Genomic DNA, 26,063 nt, shown 5'->3' on the forward strand with positions numbered 1-26,063 from the left:
TTACATTTTTAAAATATACATAAACTGAGATAAAAGTCGTACAACAAATAAAGAGATAAAACAAAAAAACAAAAATTGACGTAAAAAATTACAGAAAATTAAACAGCTTACATAAAATATTTTAAACATTTCAACCGTATAATTCTATACACAAGCAAACTATGCATATTACTTAATGAGCAAGTAAACTATTTGTTTTTTTTTATTAAAAAAATAAACACTCATGTAATATAAATAAGAGCATTAATGTAATGTAAAGTATAATGTATAGAATATCAAGTGTTAAATATTTTGGAAACAAAAGTTTACCATATGTATACATCATCCACTTAAATTAATAAAGCATTCATACCATAAACAAATGACACTAGCTAGCTATCTAGAGCTCTAGTTCTACCCACAATGATCTATATATATGTTGTTATTTCTCGACCATTATTTAACGTGTGTTTTGTAATTCTGTTAGGATCGTAATATAAATGTTTTAATATAAGAACTTTGTGTGATAAATAAGAGACAATTTTAAAGGTTAGTCATTTGAACTTCTTTATCCTTTTTCTTTTTTCTCTTTCATTCTTTCTCCTTCTCACAGTAGAATAAAAAAAAAATAAATAAAAAGCTTTCCCCGTAGAAAAAAGCTTTCTTTTACATTTACTACGCATACCATAGAAATTAAACTTTGTGGAACAATGTTGGTCAATTCTCAAAGCACCCACACCACTCTGAACTCCCACCACACCCCCTCACCATCGTTTTCTTCCACGAATAAGGCAAATCTGCGAGGAGAAGAAAAGACGTAGCGTTAAAAAAAAAAAAAAAAAGAAAGAAAGAAAAAGAAAAAAAAATAAAAGAGGGGGAAAATATTCTCATCGTCTTCTTGTTATTAAACGCAAACTAATATTTTCTGAAGAAAAACTTTTCATAAAAGTGGTATCGACTTTCGTAATTTCTTCATTAAACCTAACAACACGAGAAGAACTGATTTCACTCTCTCTCTCTCTCTCTCTCTCTTTCTCTTTTATCTTTCTATTTTTATTTGTCTTTCTTTTTCACTTACTCTAATTTTTCCTAACAGAAAAATATTATTCCATTTTCTTCGTGCTCATGGTTGTAACCATTCACAAAGGGATCTTTTCCTAGCTGTTAGTTTTCCAACCATTTCTTCTTTCGTTCAACCCCTTTTACTCAACCACCCTTTTCCTTCATCTTCTTCTTCTTCTTCTTCTTCTTCATCTGCCACTTTCGGTTTATTTTACCTGATACTTCTTTTTCCCCAAATTGTAACATATCTACAAAAAAAAAAAAAAAAGAAAAAAGGTAAAATAAAAACTCACGTAAACGCATACTCTCAACTCTGAACAACATACGCTTCCCTTTTATGGTTTTAGAACTTGCAAGGATTTATGAGAAGTAAGAAGAAGAAGAAGAAAGAAGAAAAAAAATAAATATAAAAATAAAATCAAATATAAAATACGAGAGAGAGAGAGAGAGAGAAAACGTGGGCAACGATAATTACGATCGTATATTTTTCAAGGCAACAACTCTTGAAAAACATCCCCTATTTCAATTGATTTCTTTATGATAACGTCTATATAGATTCTTTTTATGATAGAATATTTATTCTGTAAAGTATGTAAACCTATTTATATTTATATTTATATATATATATACCTTTATACGTTCAAATATAAATTGAGATATAACGATGTGCAGAAGAAAAAAAAACAGATAAAATAAATTGCGAAATGTTCTATCAAACGTATGTGATTTTTCATATTTTTTATTCAATACACAACTTACAAATAATATGAGATTAATTGAAGAGAGAGAGAGAGAGAGAGAAACTTGTATAATTTATTATTGTTTTTGTTCTATTTAAAATTTTTATTTTCATTTAATAATATCAACTCCATTATTCTTATTACAAATGAAAATATATAAATGAATATAAATGATAAATATTTGTCATTCATAATATTTTCGACGGTTGATAATTGTTTTAATTCTGTTTACAAAATAATCCACGAACATTTTAATGAATGAATAATAAATTGATCAAGATAGGTATTATTAAATATGCATGTTAATTACGTAAAATTGTCTTGTTATAATTAAAGAGATAGAATGAGAGAGATAGAGATAGAGAGAGAGAAATAATTACGCGATTTAAAATCAAGCTTATATTATGTATCTAATCTCGATTTTTTAAATATGTCACAAAGATAATAATAATAATAATAATAATAATAATAATAATAATTTCATTTGATTTTAATTAACACGTTTCGTGTTACGTGTACCAACGGTGGTACACGTTAAATTTGACCACCAGTTTACTTGTACCACTGGTGGTACACTTATTAGACAAATGTATTTAATACAATTAAACAAATGAATTTTATTTAATTAATGTTGTTTAATTTGTTTCGTTTTCTTTTTTTGGTATTTTGCAGTGCGAGAAGTTTCGTTGTCCGAACTCAGGGACTCAATAGCAAGGTTTCGAGACAGAGTAAAGCTAGTATGCAGAACGAGGGGTTCGCCGCCCCCAAGAGTTCACTGGCTCAAAGACGGCATACCACTACACCCAAGAAGAGGACTCAAAATCCAACACAAAAGGTAAACAAACTCGTTGCCAATTATTTTTCGTCTTTTTATTTTTTTTTTTCTTTCTTCAAAGATAATCCAAATTTACTATCAATCTTTCTCATTATTATTTTTCTATTGTAATTTCAAATATAAATTGCAAGATTGCTCTTTATAATAACCCATAACCCTGACGCAACCCTGACGGTTGCTGTGTGCAAACAACAAAGTTGTTGTGTGCAAACAACAAGATTTCTCTTTATTGGCGCATTAGCGGAATTCTTGCTGCGTAAAATACCTAAGTATAGTACCTAAGTTAAGTACCGAAATATAATAATATAAATATAAATTATAATAAATAAATAATTTAATATAATTGATTATTATAATTACGTTAATTTTGTCCTATCTCGTACGATTATTTCAATGGTTTTTTTTTTTTTCTATTTTTCTCTGTTTTATTTTTCTTTATGGGAAATAATTACTTGGACGTTTATAATCGCACGATTCGAACAAGAGATTCTATCTAACGTAAGGTTTTTCTTTTGTATTTATTTTTTTTTGTTTCTATTCAAGATAGTTTTTTTTTTTAAATACACTATTACCAGAGATAGAAATATTCTTCGATGTTTAGCAACGTAATCTATCGTACATTTATTTATTATCATATATATGATCACATATTTGATGATTGCCGTATTGCATGTTTCCTTTGATTCCATTCCCATAATTCTTTTCTTTTTTTTTTTTTTGCAATATCTACGCGTTCAACGTCGATTTAACTATCATTATGTTTAACAAATTACATTGTATCGTTCTCGTACTTCTTCTAATGACTTCTAATTCATCTATTTTTTATTGTTTTTTTTTTTTTTGAATCATTTAGAATAAATCGCTTGCGGATTGATCGAAAGTGTGAGCCCGGCAAGCTAAAATTAAACAAAATAATATTCGTATTTCTAGCTTAAAAATTAATAATAACTATGAACACATATACATACACATGTATAAAATACACATAAAATTAATTACCAATGCATACACACACATATGTATAATATACGTTATATTAGATCGTTGAATAATTTTTATCGTATTTTTCTTTTTGTTTAATAGTAAAACATTTGTCCAAAGAAAAAAAGTAGAGCATTTTTTCGATGAAAAATAAAAAATTGGCAAACTGCCTACTAGACGTAGACAAATTGTTTAAGATAATGATCTATTTGTCATTAAAATAAATGTATTTTGCGATACTTTTTTAATACTTTATATAAATTCATTTATTATAAAATACGATAATAAAAATTAATCTTCGCGATCCTAATGTATATTATAAATTATATTAACGTTACACGATACGATAAAAAATTACTTACTTAAATTAAAAATTGAAAAAACAAACAAACAAACAAAATAAAACAACGAAGACTATAAAGCAAACCCCAGTTAAACTTTAATTTCATAAAATGTTCATTCAATTTGTTAAACAAAACTAAGTGAGTGAGAGAAAGAGAATTAAAAATAACAAAGTTTACATTACTTTAATAATAATTTTCAAGGTTTTCCTTAAATTGTCATGAATCAACCGAGATAGAAAGTAAAAAAGGTGTCATTTCCTACTCCCTATTAAAAAAAAAAAAAAAAAAAATACCTCGTGTTTAATTATTCGATTACTCACTGATTTCACATTTACGCGTGTTAGTAGAAAATAATCGAATGAACGATCTAAACACGAAACGAAGTTGAATTTTATTTAACGGTACTTTACAAATAGATTACGTGTATTACATTAAAATAGAAAAATTAATTTTAATATATATATATTTTTTTTAACTCATATTCTCCTTATTTTATTAAATATATATATATATATATACTATAATATATTTTTCATTAGTAATACTTTCAGTTAGTTTAAATTCCTGATTTTTAGGAAAACACGGTATCTCTTACTTCTTCATCTTCTTCTCTTTTATACACCAACATTTCTGGTTACGTATGTAATCAATCATAATTTCTAATGTAATAGTACATCGGACAAAATATTTCATCAATTATAATCAGGCGTGTTTAGTTTGCGTGGTCGTTTGCAATCCATCATATAACTTCAATTATAAGTATATCGCATATAATAGGTACGCGTTGCTATTAAAAATGTTCTCTTCCCATGAGTGTGTGTTCTTCAAGCCTGACCCCCATGTTATCGCATTAAACGATTATAAACGAAAGGGGAAGTTTGTAAATGGCTGATATACTCGCATTGGACGCAAACGATCGTGTGCAAACGATAAATTTGCTTATAAACTTTTCTTCTTTTACCTTCACACCCTTTTCTTTATCTTTCTATCTCTATTTTATTTTATTTTTTTTTTTATTTTCTTCTTCTTTATCTCATTCATTCTAACACAATCTCATATATTCTGATATTTTCATCGTCGTCCTTCTACCTAGGTTGGATATATAATACTACTACTCAGTGATCAAAACGGATCCAACTGAAATTACTCTTCTCTCCTCTTAGCTTAAGAACGATTTTTCTAACGCTCAGCCACGTTTAGTTTAGATACGTTAGCATGAGCTGGCATAATTAATCAGCTGTTATTAATCACGATAGTAATACCTTGCGTTAGTTCCTGAATTAAGTATTCATATTATCGTTGAAGCAAATTTATTATGTTCTAAATAGAGATGAAACGATTTTCATACACACTCACGCACTCATTCACGCACAAAAACGCATAGATACATACGAAAAGATTATCAGTGCATTCATTTACATTACAATGAGTTAATTACGATTCTTGTCTTTTAAAAAATAATAGTAAAAGTAAATTATGGTTTAAAAATAGTTTCTTATTAATTAACAATCAAAATATGTCTAATCAAAGCTTTTAAAAAGTGTCGTCACTATTATTATTATTATTATTATTATTATTATTACTATTATCCTTTGATTTTATTGTCGCGTTCCACGTGTTCGCAAAGATTTTATAAAGTATATCGATTTAATGGCATTTCACGGTCGAACGAGACGCATCCTCGTAGCCAACTTTTAATAGCATTTTCCAAGAGATACTTATCGAACTCGCGAAAAGTTTCAACGGGCTATAGTTAACTATAGACGTGGAAAAATGTGATAGCTTTTGGAATGTACGAGAATGTTTCCTTTCTACCTTGCTTTCCGGTGATCTCTCTAAACCACGCGGATTTATTTCAACGAATGTTCGATGATAAAAATATATATAAAAGAAACAAAAATAAAATCAAAAGTATCGGATAACTTTGAAAATGATAACTCTAATGATACACCTCATTATTTTCAAACGAATTCCTTTTTTTATTATCAGCTCTGCTATCTTTTATCAAAAGTTAAACAACTTTGAAATTTAACTGCAGAAAAAAATATTTTTAATTTAAATTACATTAATTATTATAATAATTAATATTAGAAAAATAATATATATGTATGTATGTGTGTATGTATACATGTTGTGTGTCAATCATTCATAGAATTTCAATGTTAACAACAGAAACACAGGTAGAATGTGTATCATTTGATAGATACTTGTACGAGACAAACAACCCTTTTGCTATCGACCTTACAAGCCCTCCACCCTTCTCTTCCTACCTCAATAGTTATCATCTATCTCTCATCGAGGTATATCCGGCGTCGTAATTTCCAATTACCGTTCGCACCACCAAATGCTTGAAACTGTCGTGCATAACCGTGCGCAACCTCATGCGGGATTGTAATCGTTACGGAATACTACAACCGAGTCGTAAAATTGAACGTGTCCGCTCCATCTGACGAGGTTCATACGATATTCCTGTTTCTAATACACACACACACACACATATTATCTCTCTATCTCTTTCTCTAATAATATTTCCGAATATTACGCCTGTAATCGAAAATGATCGAGTGAAACGATCGTGTTGTTTAACGATTTAATCGTGTCTAGACGATCAAAATAAGAGTCACGAGATGCATTTTGTTGGTCACGTAAAACCACGTGATCGTTAGCAATAAACCCATAAAATGTTTATAATTAATAAGAGAAATTCAAACGTTAAGTGTATTTATTAATATACAGGTTGATTCATCAGCTAAATATCTTCAAAAGTGTGATAGTAGCAGAAAAGTGGATAAAAACAAAGTTGCATGAAAAATTTAGGACTACAATATGACATTATTATTTTTGGAAGTGAAAATTTCTTTAGAATAGGGGTGATTTGAAAAAAGTGAACGAAAATCCATGGTAACGGCAACGAAACGATGAAACGGCTACGGTACTAAAAAGAGAAAATGAGACAAACATATACACATCTATAGGATTTAGTCTAAGAGAGAATGAGATAGAAGACAGTATGCATTTGTTTCTTATTATCACGGTTTCCTCTTTATGCGGTGTTTCGTAGTCCCCACTCCTGGCTACTAGGTGTTGTATATGTTTGTGTTTGTGTGCGACTGCATACTACGAAGCGTAGACTCATATTAACTCAATCCACACTTTAAAAAATATAAGTTAGTTCTTCGACTGGCCACTAGACTGTCCACATTTCTCACAAGCAAAGCTGTTTTTTTTCTTATAATGAATAAACCCTATAATTATCTTACTCCTGATACCCTGCATTCGACTCATTCTCTCGAAACGAAGGTTTTATGAAGGTTTCACTTCTAACATGTGTGATCTACGCACATGTTTTGATAGGTTGTCATTTTCGAAATGTATTGGTCAATTTTGTTATTTTAAATACAATAGTATATTTTCATACTTATTTTCGGATAGCAGTTGTCAAAATAAATCCAATGATAATATATTTGAAGTTACGTTTAAAGATATTATGTAACGTTTGATTTTAGTTGGTAGAAAAGTATGGTATGTCGTTAATAGGAAGATAGGGGGGTTACTCGTATGTACGTGATATACGTCAACGAAGTTAAGCTTCTGAAATTTGAGCGTGGTATAAAGCAAAGCCACTCGAAATTCGTTCGATACAAAATGCCAATACTTTGCTAACGACAGGAAATTCCAGTCGAAACATTCCATCGAACTTATTACTCGAATGGAAGTGTATGTCCATGATAAGCGCGATATATATCTCTGAACTCTCTTGAGGGTATCGTTAGGTTGATTCGTATTGGCTAGAAAAGAAGAAGGTTAAAAAACATCAAGGAGGAAAGAAGTGGAAGTACTTTGATGTCGCGTGTAATGAAATTTCGTTTGAAATCGTGGTAAAAGGAGCAGTATAACTAGAAAAAAAAAAAAAAAGAAAAAAACTTCTTCCCACGTTGAAGAGAAAACTAGAGAGAGAGAAAGAGAGAGAGAGAAGGAATAAGGGGGTGAGGAGAGAGAGAGAGAGAGAGGAAAGCAAATAGATTTGGAAGAGTGTGCGCATTCGTGGAGAAGTAAAAGAGGGTAAAAGCTTCGTTGGTGGAACTTTTGGTGTCTCTCTCTCTTTGAACACACAATCTGCCGTTTTTCTCACGACAGCGAATCGTGCAATTAGTTTAAAAGCATTTCTCATTTCTCTCTGTGTTTAGATAGATATCGGTCTAAATAAGAAAAAGAAAAAAAAACAAAAAACATGTCGAATTAAGTAATATTTCCGAATTCCCTATTTGACCATTTATACGCGATAAATGTTAAGAAGAAAATCTAAGAAGAAGAAGAAGAAGAAGAGGAAGAAAAAGGAAGAGTAAAATTTATTATAAGTTTGTAAGTACATTTTATCGAAACAAGGAGGGGGAAAACACAAGAAGTTTCGAAGTTGAACGAGAAAAGGGAACCTTCTTCTGATTATCTCTCAAACATCTTCATTGACGAGATATCGTCCTGCACGACAACTTCATAGTCGAGCGTTTATTATCCAAGCAACGGCAGCTATCTCACTAATTTGTCATCCCTAAGTATCACCCTGGTACAGTTTTAGCTTCCGTAGCAAAAGTACATCGTCGTTTCATAAAATAATGAGAAAGAAAGAGAAAGAGAAAGAGAGAGAGAGAGAGATGATATTTTATCGGATCTCTTTTTCTAACCGTTATATCTATGTTATTATATAGCTTATGGGCAAATTAACGAGAAAAAGGAAGAAGAAGAAGAATAAAAAATAAACATAACATTTCAAGATAACGTAACGACGAATAATTTAACGCTTATCGTTTGGGGAAAACTACTACTACTATTATACTACTACGCGTTTTGCGATATAATACCTTACTACAGTTACAACAGTTCATTTTGTACCATTATTTAATGTTGTAAACAAAAACTATTACGATTAATAATAAGTTACGCGTTTTATTTATATATATATATATATATTTTTTTATATGTATTTATTATTTATTTATAAATTTTTATATATATATTATGCCTACTTTGACAATGAATCATTATTTGCAATTGTTAGTAGGTAAATTAATATTAGGTCGAGTCATGAATAACTTCCGTTTTTATGAGACAAAGAATAGCATTTCTGCCAGTAATAAGTGCCCGACACTTTTCATGGTGTTTTTTTATTTTGCACTCTTTGTATTTGTTGGACGTATCGATTGAATTTTGCTCCAATATTACCTTTAAAAGGTTCGTCAAAGTCGAAAAGACATCCTGCACTCGGTTCGTCTTTTAAGGTCGTATCTCTAGAACGAAATTTTACAAACCAATTTCTGACTGCCCTATCAGTTATCAATCCTGCACCGTATATGCTGCATATTTTTTCAGCTGCCACTTTAGTGCTATTGCTTTGTTTCAATTCTTAAAGCATTACATGTCGAATATGCACCTTTTACTATCCATTTCAGTAGTTAAATGTAACATTTACTGCATAAAAAAGTTGACAGAAAACTAACTGAATTCTCATTTCTACAGTGATATCAAAAATTCGTTTGTTTCGGTGACTTATAATAGGTAAATACGAAAAATAGATTTTACATAGACGCATCAGAAGTTACTTATGACTCGACCTAATAATATAATAAAAGTAATAATATTACTAATAATAGTATTAATAGTAAAGTAATAGTTAATAGTACGATTTATAAGAATGGAAAATGATAATATGTAAAAAAGAAGAAATACCTGTGACACCCTTTTGTCTATTTTTTTATTTTCTAGTTAATTTCAAAGCGAATTATAACGCCTGAAAGCATCTTCGATGATGATCCTCGAACAGACGATTCGTTCGTTCGTTCATTCGTTCATTCGTTTATTCGTTCGTTCAGTTAGAATAAAGGGGTGTAAAGGGAGGGGTTAAAAGAAAAGGACGAAGTAGAGAAATTTCCGTTTGTTCGAGACTGACTCTCAGCAAAAGCGAGGACTCGTTTTCATCGATAAGAAGACCCACTCGACTATCTTCATCAAGATCACAAAAGTACCGTTTCAGTAATGGGTTCAAAACGGAAAAGAAATTTTCTTCTTACCGGTTGAAAACAAATATTACTTAGTTTAAGGAATATCGTTTACCTGTATACCACTTATACATAAGTTAATGATTGAATTCAATCATATATAAAATGTCTTTTTTTTTATTATAAATTGTTTTACAAATTGAAAAATAGATTGAAGACAAAAAAAAAACAGGAAGAATCCTCTAGATATGTATTAGTTGGTCCGGAAAGTCGTTTCGTTTTTTGTTGACGCAATAATGGCATTAGTTAATGCAAACCGACAAATATTAACACATTAAATCGATGAGAGGTTAAATTTATCAAATTCAACTATTTATGACCACTTGTAAGGTTTAGGTTTAACCTCGAAGCAAAAATTGTCTTCATTTTTACAAAAGAAAAACGAAACGACTTTCCGAACCACCTAATATAATAATAAATAAAATTGTGATGTGTGTAGATCAGACATGTTAGAAGTAAAAAGCTTTTTAAAACTAAGATTTCAAATCAAATCGCTCCCATTTTAAAAAAGTTTGAAAAAAGAAAGTAAAACAAAGATTCCAAAGGTAAATCATTCTCGTTGGTAGGTACGCCTCGTTAATCTTTTCGATCGTCGATAAAGTTCATTCTTGCACGAAGCGAAACGCGTTTGCTTTAAATGGAAGAATCGTTTGAGAGCGAGAGAGAGAGAGAGAGAGAGAGAAGGAAAGAACTTATCGGTTTGAAGTTTTAAGAAAGTCAGAACTATATAAGATCGTTAAATTTGTTTAATGAGACGGGAGAAGTGTTACGAATAACCCCACGATAAATCTAATTTTTAAACTATAATGAAAATATAAATCTTTTATTAAACAAATACTCAACGATACGTATATATTATTATTATTATTATTATTATTATTAGCATATATGAGGTGCGTAATGTATAAAACTGTAGTAGTGCCGTCATTTGGATATTGTTCATCGATTATGCGAGACAAATTTGCAATACTTGCAAAAACTGTAAAATAAATGTATGAGAATTTTATTATTATTATTATTATTATTATTATTATTATTATTATTATTATTATTAATTGGCAAGCAATTCGAAAGTTCATTGCCGCAAATACCAAATCCCGCCAGTGTTCTCGTCCCTGAGCTTGACCCATCCATTCGCAATTATCGTAGCCTACTTCTTTAAGATCCTGAAACAATATTGTCCTCTCATCGACATCTTGGTCAACCCAGTGCCCTTTTCCCGTTCGATATATCGAACAGTATTTTATTCACCGTTCGATCCAACCCCATGCGCGCCACGTGACCTACCCATCTTAATCAGCGTGATTTTACGACGTCAATGATGTCTGGTTTGTTGTAAAGTCGGTGTACTTCTACGTTATGGGGTTTTATTCATTCAACTGTTTTCCTCATCGCGTTTTACATCGAAGATTTTACGAACAACTTTATTTTCGAAAAGCTTCAATTTCTTTTGGTGTTTTGATGTAAGTGACCACGTTTTGCTACCATAAAGGACTACCGGTTGGATGATTGTTCTGTATATCCTGTTTTTTAAATATATATATATATATATATATATATATATATATATATATATATATATATATATATATATTGTAGTTCGTTATTATAAGGGTTAAAAGTCGATTTTTAAAACATCAACCTTTCGTTTGCTCGTTATCGAGAAGAGTATTGCTATCGAATTTCCGTCAGCCACATAGATAGGAGGAAGCCTCGGAACGCGTTCGCTGACGCGCACGCTAGAAAACCATTACGTGATTGCGAGCTTGCAAAATGTATTTGCTGCTTTTTTTTTTCTATTTTTCCTCGGCCGTTGGCCTTCAAACGACCATTCGTTCTTTTGCCCGGATAATACGGCTTATCAAAATTCTACGTTGAAATCCATTCTCGTATACTAAATTATTGTTAAAAAGAGAGGAAGGAAAAGATCATTGTATTTAAATTAAGCAAAAAAGAAAAACAAAATATCGAACAATTAAAATCCAACAAGTTATTTTCGTTTCGAAGTATATTGAATACCTACTTTTATTTCAATTATTATTATTATTATTTGTTTATATTTTTGTATGATCATTTTATTTCTATATATCTTCTTAACCCTTTACCCAGTTTACAAATCCAACAAAAAAAAATATATATATATATAATGGGTAACACTACCATAAAGCACAGAGAAGTCTCAATTGTATAAAGTTGAATTCTTTCGTTGCATTTTACTTTCCTTCCATGTTTAGTTACATCGTATACGTTAATACTTTTTCCCTCGTCCATTGCAAGCCATATTCATTGCACGAAAAGATTGGTAGTAATAAAATGTTAATAGGATAACGAGCCAGAGGAACCGTGATGGTTGCTCCCAGACAATCAGGAAACCCGAGGCACTTTACTGCTCTAAAATTTTCTTCTCGTCTAAGTGAAGCGAACAAACCATCTCCTACTACACCTCTTACTTCTCCTCCTTCTCGTTCATTTCTACCTACAACCCCCATACCCCACCACCATACCACCTCGGTTGATACTAATTGGAAAAGCGCAATTTTTTTTTTTTCTTTTTTTTTTTTTTTTTTTTTACCTCCAATGAGGAAATTCTAATTATACGAGAAACGATGGTGAATGACATCGAGAGAGGTAGATAAAACGGACAAAGTAACGAAATAATTATAATAAAATAAAATAAAATAAAATCAAAATCAAACTCAAAATTAAATGTACGAAAAGGATGAAAGAATTCAAACGAAATCCAAGGACGTATGATATAAAGTACTACGCGTGCATGCTAATATATGAATATATATATTTATATATTCATGGTAGTCTACCGCGAAATTCGCGCATTTAATTTATTCTTAATATATAACTAGGTATATTCATATCTATATATATATATTTCTATATTAATTACTTTATTTGAAATTATATATAAAAAAAAAAAAAAAAAAAAACAGATATAAAATGAAATATTTTGCATCATTTATATAAAAGTAGATATGGGATCAAATATTTATACGTTATTTATATTTTATTAATTACAGTTAATGTACATGCAAATGAAATATATATTTATTTATTTTTAAATGGTTTTCTTTCTATTAATCCTTTATCCCTTTATGGAATATTTTATAACATAAAATATTTTAATATTATCGTCAAACGATCAATATAAATATATATATATATATATATATTATTGCATGGATACATCTATCATACTATACTCTTCATTAAATATCTGCAAATTTGCGACAATAATAGTGTCAACGATTATCTGCTTGGTCGCAGGTGTACACACGTAATATCCATGATACGAGGGGGTGAAAACAAAAGAATAATCGATGAGGGTAAAATTAATTAGCAGTAACCAGGAAGGTACGACGATGATGCGTCGATAGCTATTGTTAATCGAAATGAAAATTATATTGGCGTTGAATATGAATAGAAAATAATCCTTTCAAAAAAACGTACTAAAAAATGCTTATTTCAATTTTATTTTTTTGTCTTAATCATCTACAACTAATTAACGTTGAACAAAATCATATTCGGGGGAAGGGATAAATTATTTTCAATTCATTGTCTATCTGTGTTAACTATTTAATATAATTTTGTGATGTTGTTTTTGTTGAAAGATAAAAAAAAAATTTATTCATTAATAAAACCGACTAAACCCCTTCTCATTGGTTGAATATCGTATGGCACATTCGTAAAATAAAATGTGAAACGATCCAATGTCCGTTAATTAATAGGTTTGTTAACGACTGCTATTAATGCCACTGGAATTTGTACTCAACGTTGTTACAGCGTATATCGTATTACAATGCTTTTCATGGGAAGCTACGCTCGTTTTGTGTGGTAGGAAGAAATAAAAAAAAAATTAAAAAAAAGAACAAAAAGGAAAGAAGAAAAATGAAAATTAAAAAAAAAAAAGAAAAACAAAAATAGTTACAAATATTACGTCGGTTCTAATTACACGACATATCTCGAAATAGGTCGACGTTGCATTCAAGTGTAATAATATTTTCATGGCTTGACACATTTCAACGTTACCCAATGTGCATAAAAAGATAAAAAAAAAAAAGAAAATAAAAGTACCTTTTGCCAAATTGAAAATGTTGTAATATTATTTGATACAAAATTTCAAATGAAAAAAAAAAAAAAAAAAACAAAAAAAAAAACCTGAATTATTTTCGTCAAATCATATAAATGCTTTTTTTTATTGATTCTGACATACACCAGTGGTAGGTACACACATGCCACGTGTCCTACGTACAGTATACTGTAAAAAAAAAAATGAATAAAAACAAAGAACAAAAGAAAAAACATTAATTAGAAACTCGCTAGGAAATGGAAAAAATTTTTAATCAATTTTTTATCATTTCTCTCTCTCTCTCTCTCTCTTTTTTCAATGAAAACGAAAACGAAAACCTAAAGAGAAGAACGGTCAACGAAATTTCGTGGAAAACGTTATCTTCTGAAAGAATTCAGTGAAAAAGAAAAAATAAAGAAAAGAAAAACTAACAGAAAGAGAGAGAGAGAGAGAGAGAGAGAGAGAGAGAGAGAAATGCAAAGAGAACATTTCAGGAAGTAAAATAGGACTTCAACACCCATACCCTTCTACCCCTGATCCCTATCAATGTTACATCGAGTTCGCGATACGAATAAACGATTCGCTTTCACTACACTTGGCCAGTCAAAGGCGCGTGCTTGGGTCCTTTTTTTTACTCTCTCTCTCTCTCCCTCTCTCACTCTCTCTCTCTCTCTTATATTCCAATCGCGTCTCCTCGACAGCTGTCGGTGCCAAAACAAATGCCCGTTCCTGTCTCACAGTGCTAAAGTTCCTGGCATCAATATTTGCGAACAAACATACGGTGCTATCCAAGCGAATCGGGTCCAGGGATCTATCGGAAAAGAAAATGGAAATGCTTGCTGACGAAAAGGACGGAAGGAAGAAAGTTTTGGGAAGGGGTTTAAGGGGTAGGGAACTCGATAAAAAGGTGGATAGAAAAAGATAGAGAAATAAATAGATCGTGTACTTGACCCTAAAGCTAAAAGGGGTCGGTCAATTTCATCTATTCGTCGTTTTCTTCACCCTTTTACTACGTACGATTCACATAAATCATTTGAAACATTTTCTCTCTCTCTCTCTCTCTCTCTCTCTCTTTCTTTTTCTGTAGTTTCTATACAAATTATTGACAAAAATAACATCAATTTTTATTGTATTATCTTTAATAAAGTATTTAACTCGATTATGATAATAATGATATTGATAATGGGTGCTTTTAAGAGTAATAATTTATTAACGAATAAATTTATCTACTTTAGATTTATTTTATTTATTATTATTATTATTATTATTATATATATATATATAAAACGTTTTGTGGATGAATTTAATTAAGCTACTTTTGATAAATCTCGATTAAAAGAGTAATCATAATTTATTTGTAAGAAAATAATACGTGCATTTGAAAGGTTTTTAAATCGTTATATATATATATATATGGTGTTAATAAACCAAGTTTAAAAATATTGAAAGATTAAATTTTAAATAAATATTAAATTTATACTATCGGATATAAAAATAACTCACCTGCTCGATATTTTTGTTAGAAATATTTTTGCAATCAAAATTATATATATATAAATGAAAATATTTGTTATTAATGCTCGAGAAAGTATTTAAAATAAACGCGTACGTATAAAACGATAAGTGTTTTTAACTCCTGTCCCCCCTTCTAACATCATTAATCCTCGTAACCTGTCGTTTATAAAATGTTTTTAATTTTTTTATTTTCCACGGAATTGCTATAAACTACGAACGTTTTAAAATAACGTTACCGTCACCGTTGAAAGAAAAAAAAAAAAAAAAAAAGAGAAAAAAAATAGAACGAAAAAACGACGAAGGTGGTGTGTAATAGTATTCGCACGACTCGATTCGTTTTACGAAACCCTACGAAAGAACTTGAGCGACGTTTCGTACTGTGAAGAAGGGAGGGAGAGAGAGAGAGAGAGAGAGGGGGGGGAAAAGGGAAAAAGAAGGACGAAATTGAAGAGGAAGAAGAGGAGGAAGAAGAAGAAGAAGAGGAAAAAAAATTTTCTTTAAATGACGGATAACGGATGACGTGACGTGCGGTTGGCGTAATGGTGCTCGCGAAAAGCTTGAAAAATTCACGGCAAAATGCCTGAGGTGAAGTAGACGAGTAGGACCTAGTAGGATGAGGGATAGGAGGAAGGGGAGAGAGGGTTTGGAGAGAAAAGCTTTGGCTGCTGTGAACGCGATGCGAAAGAATCTCTAATCTCTGGAGACTTCGATCTTTTATTTCTTTCCACCTTCACTCACACACCCATCCTTCCTTTATTTTTCTTAGGTAAACTCTTCTCACCTGTTTCTCACCTTTCTCGACGTAGAATAAGACATATTGTTATCGATACATCGATAAATCCTACGAGTGATGTCAAGTAAGAAATATAAAAAAAATGTCATCCAATAAGAAGGTACACTTTAGTGTACAGTATAAGCTTATATTGTAATCCATTTTTGTCGAGGAATAAATTCATACATAAATACATACATACGTAGATCAATTTACGGTTGAAAAGAGTGCAACAAGTTATTATATTTTTACTACATAACGCAATATATATATATATATATATATATATATATAGGTTATATATAGATCAGTGTGTATATGAACAATATACACTATGGCATCTCCTTTTTCTCTCTAAGCGAGATATTTTATCGTATGAAAGATTTTAATTGATCCGGACGAGTACTATCGATAGTATAGATACCAAATGTGTATATATATATATATATATATATATAGGTACATAGAATATATACATAGAATAAATTCTTCCTCGTTTATTATTAATCCTCGACCGAACGAAAGGATTATACGAAACAAATAAAACATTCATAGAGTGCCGACGTGTACTAAATGAGAAATTCTATGAATACGACACAGACCTACTCTCTCTAGTAGACGGTTTAATGAAAATACATAGAACAAGTTCGGACGTGGGAAATCGTTTAAATGAATTTTCAAATCATTCTTTCTCGACGATCTTCTATTAAATTCTCTCAATTGAATCTACTCATCTATTACACGTACGAATATTTCCAATTATTATTTTTTTTTCTTTTATTAATTTCCGGTATTTTGTTGAAGAAATATATATGCATACGCACATATATATATTGTATGCAATTTTTATATTTGTTTGCAAGACAAAAATTTAGATTTTAAAATTTATAATATTATAATATTAAATTTAATAATATTTTGTAATTAATTAATATTATTTAATTAAATAACATATATATATATACATACATAAAATTAGATTTCAAACTTTATAACATAATGAAATAATTTTTAATACAGAATACTACTCGTATTAGAGAATCTTTCATATTTGTATTATTATTATTACTATTATTAATATTATTATTATTATTATTGTTATTACTATTATAATCATCGAAGAAGAAACAAAGAATTGTAGATGTGGTTTGGTTTGTTAAAAAAAAAAAAAAAAAAAATACCTTACACGCTTTTCCGCTTATATTTCTACTCGAATTTCACTACGCGTTTGGTTCTTTGGAAGCTTCATGTCCGGATGGTGGTTGTACGATCGTAAAGCTCGTACATACGTATTCTACCTTCCCCCCCCCCATACTTCCTCATCCTCCTACAACTTCAACTATTCTCTTTCTCTCTCTTTCTCTCTCTCTCTCTCTCTCTCTCTCTCTCTCTCTGTCTATTTCTCTCTCAACGGCATAGAATGGCTTCGGGCAACTTTACGCGAGGCACAAGCGGGATTTTCCTCTACGCACTGCAGATACTCTGAGCTTTCGCTAAATCGCCGGCAATAAAAGGAATAGAGAAAACGTTGAGATTTGCATATGCACTCTCTCTCTCTCTCTCTCTCTCTTTCTCTTTTCTATCTCTTTCTCTCTGGTACCCTACTATCTTTCATATTTATTTCTCGATAAAGTGTATTTTTTCCATATTTTGCCAAAGTTTTACCTCTAACCCCCCCACCCCTACCCCCGAATAAACGATTTTTCATTTGGATTATTTTCCCTTGTCTCTTTCTTAAAAAAAAAAAAAAAAAAAAGGACTGATATTCAACATTGTTCGCAAAAATATCAAAACCCTTTTGATAATCGAAACTTAAGTTATTATCTTACAAAAAAAAAAAAAAAATTTCTTCTTATTATAATAGAAAAATATTAAGGGGGCCTTCTACTCTGAGCACCTAAAAAAAGGCTATTTTCGCGAATTTTTTCCAAGAAAACTATAAAAGATATCGATCTAAAAGTTGTTGGGTTTGTTAAATTGAGTCTTAAACTATATGAATGAATTTTTATTTTTTCATTTTAATTAATTTTTTATTGCAAAAACAGTAGTATAAAAAAACACCTTAAAACTTTAGTGCTTTGGTAGCTCCATCAGAACTTGAGAATGGCTTACCTGAAACATAAAAGTAAAATGGTTTTATATTCTGTATGACTTCAGCTACAAAGTGACAGTTTTATATAAAAATTTTATCAATAAATAAAAAAATGGTGGACAAATTACAAAAAAAACGTAAATTTGACCTTTTTCTTTTATTGTTTTTGACTAAAAATAAATAGTAAAAATTAAAATATAAGAAAAAACTCTCCGTCAATTTGTTACAGCTCATGTGTAGAATATGTGGATTAAATTTTATAAGAATCGGTTTACTGGTTCGTGAGATACGATGGAGCTAGTATTTCATAACATAGTTTCGAGATAAACGCGTTTAAAGTTTTTTTCTACTCAAAATCGTTAAAAATTCTTACCTAAACTTAATCTGCGATGCCTGGACCGTACATTACCGGCATTTATTATCGGCCCATTACCGGCATTTATTATCGGCCCATTACCGGCATTTATTATCGGCCCATTACCGGCATTTATTATCGGCCCATTACCGGCATTTATTATCGGCCCATTACCGGCAGTTATTATCGGCCCATTACCGGCAGTTATTATCGGCCCATTACCGGCAGTTATTATCGGCCCATTACCGGCAGTTATTATCGGCCCATTACCGGCATTTATTATCGGCCCATTACCGGCATTTATTATCGGCCCATTACCGGCATTTATTATCGGCCCATTACCGGCATTTATTATCGGCCCATTACCGGCATTTATTATCGGCCCATTACCGGCATTTATTATCGGCCCATTACCGGCATTTATTATCGGCCCATTACCGGCATTTATTATCGGCCCATTACCGGCATTTATTATCGGCCCATTACCGGCATTTATTATCGGCCCATTACCGGCATTTATTATCGGCCCATTACCGGCATTTATTATCGGCCCATTACCGGCATTTATTATCGGCCCATTACCGGCATTTATTATCGGCCCATTACCGGCATTTATTATCGGCCCATTACCGGCAGTTATTATCGGCCCATTACCGGCATTTATTATCGGCCCATTACCGGCAGTTATTATCGGCCCATTACCGGCATTTAATATCGGCCCCTTACCGGCATTTATTATCGGCCCATTACCGGCATTTATTATCGGCCCATTACCGGCATTTATTATCGGCCCATTACCGGCATTTAATATCGGCCCATTACCGGCATTTAATATCGGCCCATTACCGGCATTTATTATCGGCCCATTACCGGCATTTAATATCGGCCCATTACCGGCATTTAATATCGGCCCATTACCGGCATTTAATATCGGCCCATTACCGGCATTTATTATCGGCTCATTACCGGCAGTTATTATCGGCCCATTACCGGCAGTTATTATCGGCCCATTACCGGCAGTTATTATCGGCCCATTACCGGCAGTTATTATCGGCCCATTACCGGCAGTTATTATCGGCCCATTACCGGCAGTTATTATCGGCCCATTACCGGCATTTATTATCGGCCCATTACCGGCATTTATTATCGGCCCATTACCGGCATTTATTATCGGCCCATTACCGGCATTTATTATCGGCCCATTACCGGCATTTATTATCGGCCCATTACCGGCATTTATTATCGGCCCATTACCGGCATTTATTATCGGCCCATTACCGGCATTTATTATCGGCCCATTACCGGCATTTATTATCGGCCCATTACCGGCATTTATTATCGGCCCATTACCGGCATTTATTATCGGCCCATTACCGGCATTTATTATCGGCCCATTACCGGCATTTATTATCGGCCCATTACCGGCAGTTATTATCGGCCCATTACCGGCAGTTATTATCGGCCCATTACCGGCATTTAATATCGGCCCCTTACCGGCATTTATTATCGGCCCATTACCGGCATTTATTATCGGCCCATTACCGGCATTTATTATCGGCCCATTACCGGCATTTATTATCGGCCCATTACCGGCATTTATTATCGGCCCATTACCGGCATTTATTATCGGCCCATTACCGGCATTTAATATCGGCCCATTACCGGCATTTAATATCGGCCCATTACCGGCATTTAATATCGGCCCATTACCGGCATTTATTATCGGCCCATTACCGGCATTTATTATCGGCCCATTACCGGCATTTATTATCGGCCCATTACCGGCATTTATTATCGGCCCATTACCGGCATTTAATATCGGCCCATTACCGGCATTTAATATCGGCCCATTACCGGCATTTAATATCGGCCCATTACCGGCATTTATTATCGGCCCATTACCGGCATTTATTATCGGCCTATTACCGGCATTTATTATCGGCCCATTACCGGCATTTATTATCGGCCCATTACCGGCATTTATTATCGGCCCATTACCGGCATTTATTATCGGCCCATTACCGGCATTTATTATCGGCCCATTAATGGCAGTTATTATCGCAGTATATTATCAGTTATTATAATGGTAGTTGATTATTGGCCGATTAATGGGCCCAGCAATGGGCCACGTATTATTCAAATTATTAGCCCATTAACATCATCATAATTTAATAATCTATATATCATCATCTTCAGACAGTTATATATTTCTCTATGTCTGATCCCCCGAAAAATATACCTGACAATACGAAGGATTATACAGATTACAATAAAAAAAACTGCTTGAATAAACAATGAAAGAGAAAGGGATTGAACAAGATAAGAGTCGTCCGTGCGCGCCGAACGCTCAGGAAAGCGGTCCGAGGTAGTTACGTTCAGGCACCAAAAATGTAGCTAGAGACATCGGATCTTTTTGAAATTTTAACACAATATTTCTACATATATATACATTCGAAAAATGTAAAAAAAAAAAAAAAAATTTTTTTAAATTGCAGAGTAGAAGGTCCCCTTAAGAGGACCAAAAAGTAATATGTCAATTCTTATATTTTAATTGAAAATATATTGGATTGTGACTTTATCGGTCTGGTTATAAAAATTTGCATACTGGATGAAAAAAAAGGTTGATTATGTTATTGATGAAAAATAAAAATTGGTTAAAAATGAATTCGTTTGAATTTAAGAGTCAAAAGTGACAATACTTTTTCAGTCAACCTAAATGGTTTCTCACCTATCGGAAAAGAAATATTACAATCTTTCATTATATTTTCTTTTTTTATTCGTTGTCAGGATTGATTCTCGTGTAACACGTAAATATAATAAATATAAGTATTGCAATAGTAGTAGAAATATAACAGCAACACAGTGAAAGGAAATTCAATTTCTGAAATTCAGTTTTCGTATCTTGGGTTAGGAATCAGAGATCATTTTCAGTATATCCTCAGTGAACAGGCGCATATGTGAGCATATATGTATAGACTAAACGATTTTCATCATTCTACATCGTTGGAAATGGTATCCACTAGCATTTACCCTATGTGAAGGAGGAATAAGAGAAGGAGGAGGAAGAGGAGGAGAAGGAGGAGGAAGAGGAGGAGGAGAAGGAGGAGAAGAAAGGGGGGGCATATAATTTGACTCCGGTTTCGTCATCGATTATCCAGCGAATTTTCAATGCCATCGTAATTGAAAATCCTTGAATTCACGTACACACCTTTCGTATGACGATACATAGTATCGCAAAGCACACACATGCACACATATGAGGCAGACAAACGAGATGGTGAGTATCATCTCATACGTCGAGTTATAAAATTCGCCACGAAATTATAGAGAACCGATATTCTATTTCTCCTGTAAAATTTTCAACCAAAAAAGGACTAGGTCGTTAACCTATTATCGGAGAAGGGAAAAGGGATAGACAGAGAAAAAATATATATATATATATATACAGGAATATACAGTGTATTTATTTTTTTCTATTTTTTTTTTTTTTGGTGTGCCGAGGATACGCCATGCCGGCCGTTCGGTGCCAGAATGCCGTAGGGAAAATGGAAAAACAAATCGAATGGAAAAATATGGGTGTATATATATATACATATACACCCCCCTTTTCTCTATACGCATACTAATATATATATATATATATTTATATGTAGGAACACGTATATACGTAATACTTGCATATGATCGTTCGTGTGCGATTTTTCGAAGTAAATACGAATGGGATGAACAAAAAACAAAAAACAAGAAAAAAAATAACAAAACGTAACGAAACAAACAAACAAAAATTAAGGGATCAAAAATAAAAATAAAAAAATAAAAGAAATTATCTCACCCTCGGAAACAAACGACGAATTTCGTTACTACGTGGCACGATATGGGTTCGATAATAGCACCACCCATCGATTATTTGAAAGAAAATAAAATACAAAAAAAAAAACAGGCAAGGAAGGAAGGAATGAAAGAGGCGTGAATTTTTTTCCATATACGATGCCATAAAATAATTTCCTCGACGTTTATCGAGGAATCGAATTTTATCGGTTACGTTGTTAATATACGATGAGAGATATTGAGAGAAAGAGAGAGAGAATGAGAGAGAGAGAGAGAAAGAGAGAATGTAGTTTATTTAGAAAATTAATATCTCGTCGAAGCTACTGTAATTATGAGGAAATGCTTAGAAAGTTTACCATGAATTTTTATGGTTGATCCACGCGTTACGTATCACGATACGATTCATGGTATTATTAGTAATTAATGTGATATAATTTAATGGGTTTCTATAAGGATAAATTATACCCTCACTCTTTCATTCTTAATTATTTCCAAAAAATAATTCAAAAAAATAAAACAATCAATTTTCCATTGATTCCCCATTTACAATTTATTTCTACGAAATACTCATACACATACAAGTATAAAAAATTAACAAGAAAAATTAATTGTAATAAATAATAATTTAGATAAACCACTCATAAAATTAAGATGATTCTTAAGAAGAAAAAAGAAAGAAAGATAAATAATAAAAAAAAAAAATAAGAAAATAACACGGGGTGGTGGTGTTCGTGGTTGACCAAGGAAGAAATGGATAAGAAAAAGAAAAACAAAGGTAAAAATAAAAGAAAGTAATATTGCATTCAGTGAGCTGGATAAATTAAGGGTGTGTGTGTGTGAGAGAGTGGCTAGTTAAGAAAAAACAAAACAAAACAAAACAAAAAAAGAAAAATAAAGTAAGTAAGTAAGTAAGTAAGTAAGAAAGAGAAAGAAAAATAGAAAAAAAGAAAAAGAAGGAGAATTAACGATTAAGGGAAGGACGTGGTAGGTGAAGTAAGAACGGTGCTGGATAGTTTTTGGATAACAGTTGCTACAGCTATGGGGGTGATGGTAGTGGTGATGGTGGTGGTAGCTTCCGCTAGTTGCCGGTAACTCGTGTACTGGAAGCTAGCCAAACGCGATTAAGTCGGTTTTCTCTCTCATTCACTCACCCTTTTCCATCTCTCTCTCTCTCTCTCTTTCTCTTTCACTCTCATTCCTCTTAAAGAAAAAAAGAAAGAAAGAAAGAAAGAAAGGAAGTAAGGGAAGGGTTTCTGCCGCAGGGATCTGCCGCAGCTGATACCTGAGAGACGTGCAAGGTGTTCTCTTCCTGGGTAGGTACTTTCGATCCATGCGAACCTTCTGTTACTCAGACAACGTCGTCCCTTAGATCGTAACGCGCCTTGGAAGTTATCCAACGGTTTGCCGACATATCGGCAAGTTTATCCTTAGGGCTAAGCTCTTTCGCGCGGAAAACGAGCCTGGACTACGACTACTAACTCCAACTCGAACTTTAACTCGAACTTCAGAATTCATTCGAACGTATGAGAATGAGAATGAGAATGAAAATTAGAGAGAGAGAGAGAGAAAGATGAAATCAAGTGACAATTTTCCATGCTAGAAATCGCGACACATCGTAGACGAATACTATTTGTGGTAAACCTTTTATTGCATGAAGGGACCAAAGTAAAATATTTATGGGGGTGAAATTGAAAGAAACCAATGTTTAGTTTTTATCAATTGAATCCTTGTTCTTATTTTAATTTTAATTTTTTTTTTTTTTACATTAATAACTTACATGTGTTTTTTTCTTTCTATTCTTTAGAAATATGAACTAAGAACGTATTATGCAATTAAAATTATTATTAATTATTTTTCTTTTTTGTTAAGAATATAATTTAATCGATTTAATTTGGTTTAAAACGTTGGAAATATAGATAGAATAGTTATATTATATCATCTGTATATCATGTTATATATGGGTACGTAGGTATATGATCTCTCTCCATGATACGTTTTGGTAAATATGAATTTCATATTTCCAACATGACAAGGCGTCAGACGTCATCCACTCGATGTGTGTGTGTTTGCGATATTCTATTCTCTGTGAGAGGATCCAAACCGAATGAAACTATTTTAAATCGACTTTACCACGAGGTATCTTTCAATTTCACGTATTGCATTCATATACGTATTATATACATAATATATACATATATTTATTCGGATTATTCTCAGAATTTTTCAATTTAATAATTATTCCATTTAATCTAACAAAATTTCTCTAAAAATAGATCATAATCTAGAAAATAATATATATATATATATATTCGTCAGATTATTCTCAACACCATCAAAATTTCGTCAGTTGCACGTTTTATCACATTCTAGAAATATTTCATCTCAACCATCTTATGATACACACCTGTCAAGAAAATATTGCAAGAATTGTTCGAACGAAAAAAAAAAAAAAAAAAAGAATAATCTTTCGAGTTTGAGATGACCCTATAGGAAACAAAAGTCTCGACTAGTACGAACTCCATAGACACCTCTATACCATCCCCATATCCCCCTCCCGTTTTTGCGATCGGGTTGAACAAGGAAAAAGAGGAAGTGAAGAAAAAAAAAAAGAAAGGAAAAGGGAATTGGGGATAAGTCTTGGGGGTTGGTCTACCACCTTTCAGAGGGGTAGCTCGGAGAAAAGGTGGAATAAGAATTTCAGTACAGTTCTTAGCGAGGATGAAGTAGCAGCACCACAACCAACGGTGAAGAAGTCCTTTTGAAGGGCTTTCTTCAAGTACTCGCTTGCGACTCTCCAACTCGTCGGAGCTTGGCCTCGGCATCGAGCTGCTTTCTAAGAGGGGTTGGTACGCCACGATCTTTCTCAAAATCTTACTTAGTCTCATATATATATATATATATAGCAGTTAGACCCCGATTCGTCAAGAAGCAAGAACCCAAGCAAGCGTCATCGTACTCTCATCGCGACTGTCCACCTATGCCACTTTCTACAACCACCCCACCCCCCTCTTATCTTTCTCTCTTTTCTACTTCAACCCTTCTTCTCTTCCTTTCTTCTTCTTCTTCTTCTTCTTCTTTTTTCTTTCATTCCTTCCCCCTTTACCTTACTCTGATCCTCGACCGCTTTTTTTGCCCACCAAAGATCCACTTTGGCCGGCACTTTCGCTTACTCGTCCACTCCCACTCTCCCTCCCTCCCCCTATCTAACGAAAAAGACGCCGAGGCAAGTACTTTCTTGACGACTTCCCTGAGAGAATTCGAGTCTCGCCTGGAAGTTATTCTTTCTTTTCTTTTCTTTTCTTTTCTTTTCTTTTCTATTCTTTTTTTTTTTTTTTGTACTTCGATCATCGAGCAGTAGGGTATCTCATCGAAACTGACCGAAACTCTCGACCCAAACGATATCCTTTCTTCCTTTCTTTTTTATCT

General features: G+C 32.3%; 1 protein-coding gene across 2 annotated transcripts in view; it reads left to right on the forward strand.

The window, feature by feature from the left end:
* The window catches only part of vn (membrane-bound neuregulin protein vein), a 305,343-nt gene that overhangs the window by 161,176 nt on the left and 118,104 nt on the right, over positions 1–26,063 (forward strand). For both annotated transcript variants that reach the window (XR_016177589.1, XM_089175429.1), the window contains exon 2: positions 2,454–2,616. Coding sequence is in view for 1 of the 2 variants with exons in the window: in XM_089175429.1 (XP_089031555.1) it covers positions 2,454–2,616 (163 nt within the window). In the remaining variant the exon portion in view is untranslated. The remainder of the gene's footprint in view (positions 1–2,453; positions 2,617–26,063) is intronic.

The sequence above is a fragment of the Polistes dominula genome, unplaced genomic scaffold, assembly GCF_049000335.1.
Source record: "Polistes dominula isolate Pdom_NZ unplaced genomic scaffold, Pdom_raw_medaka contig_82, whole genome shotgun sequence".
NCBI lineage: Eukaryota > Metazoa > Arthropoda > Insecta > Hymenoptera > Vespidae > Polistes > Polistes dominula.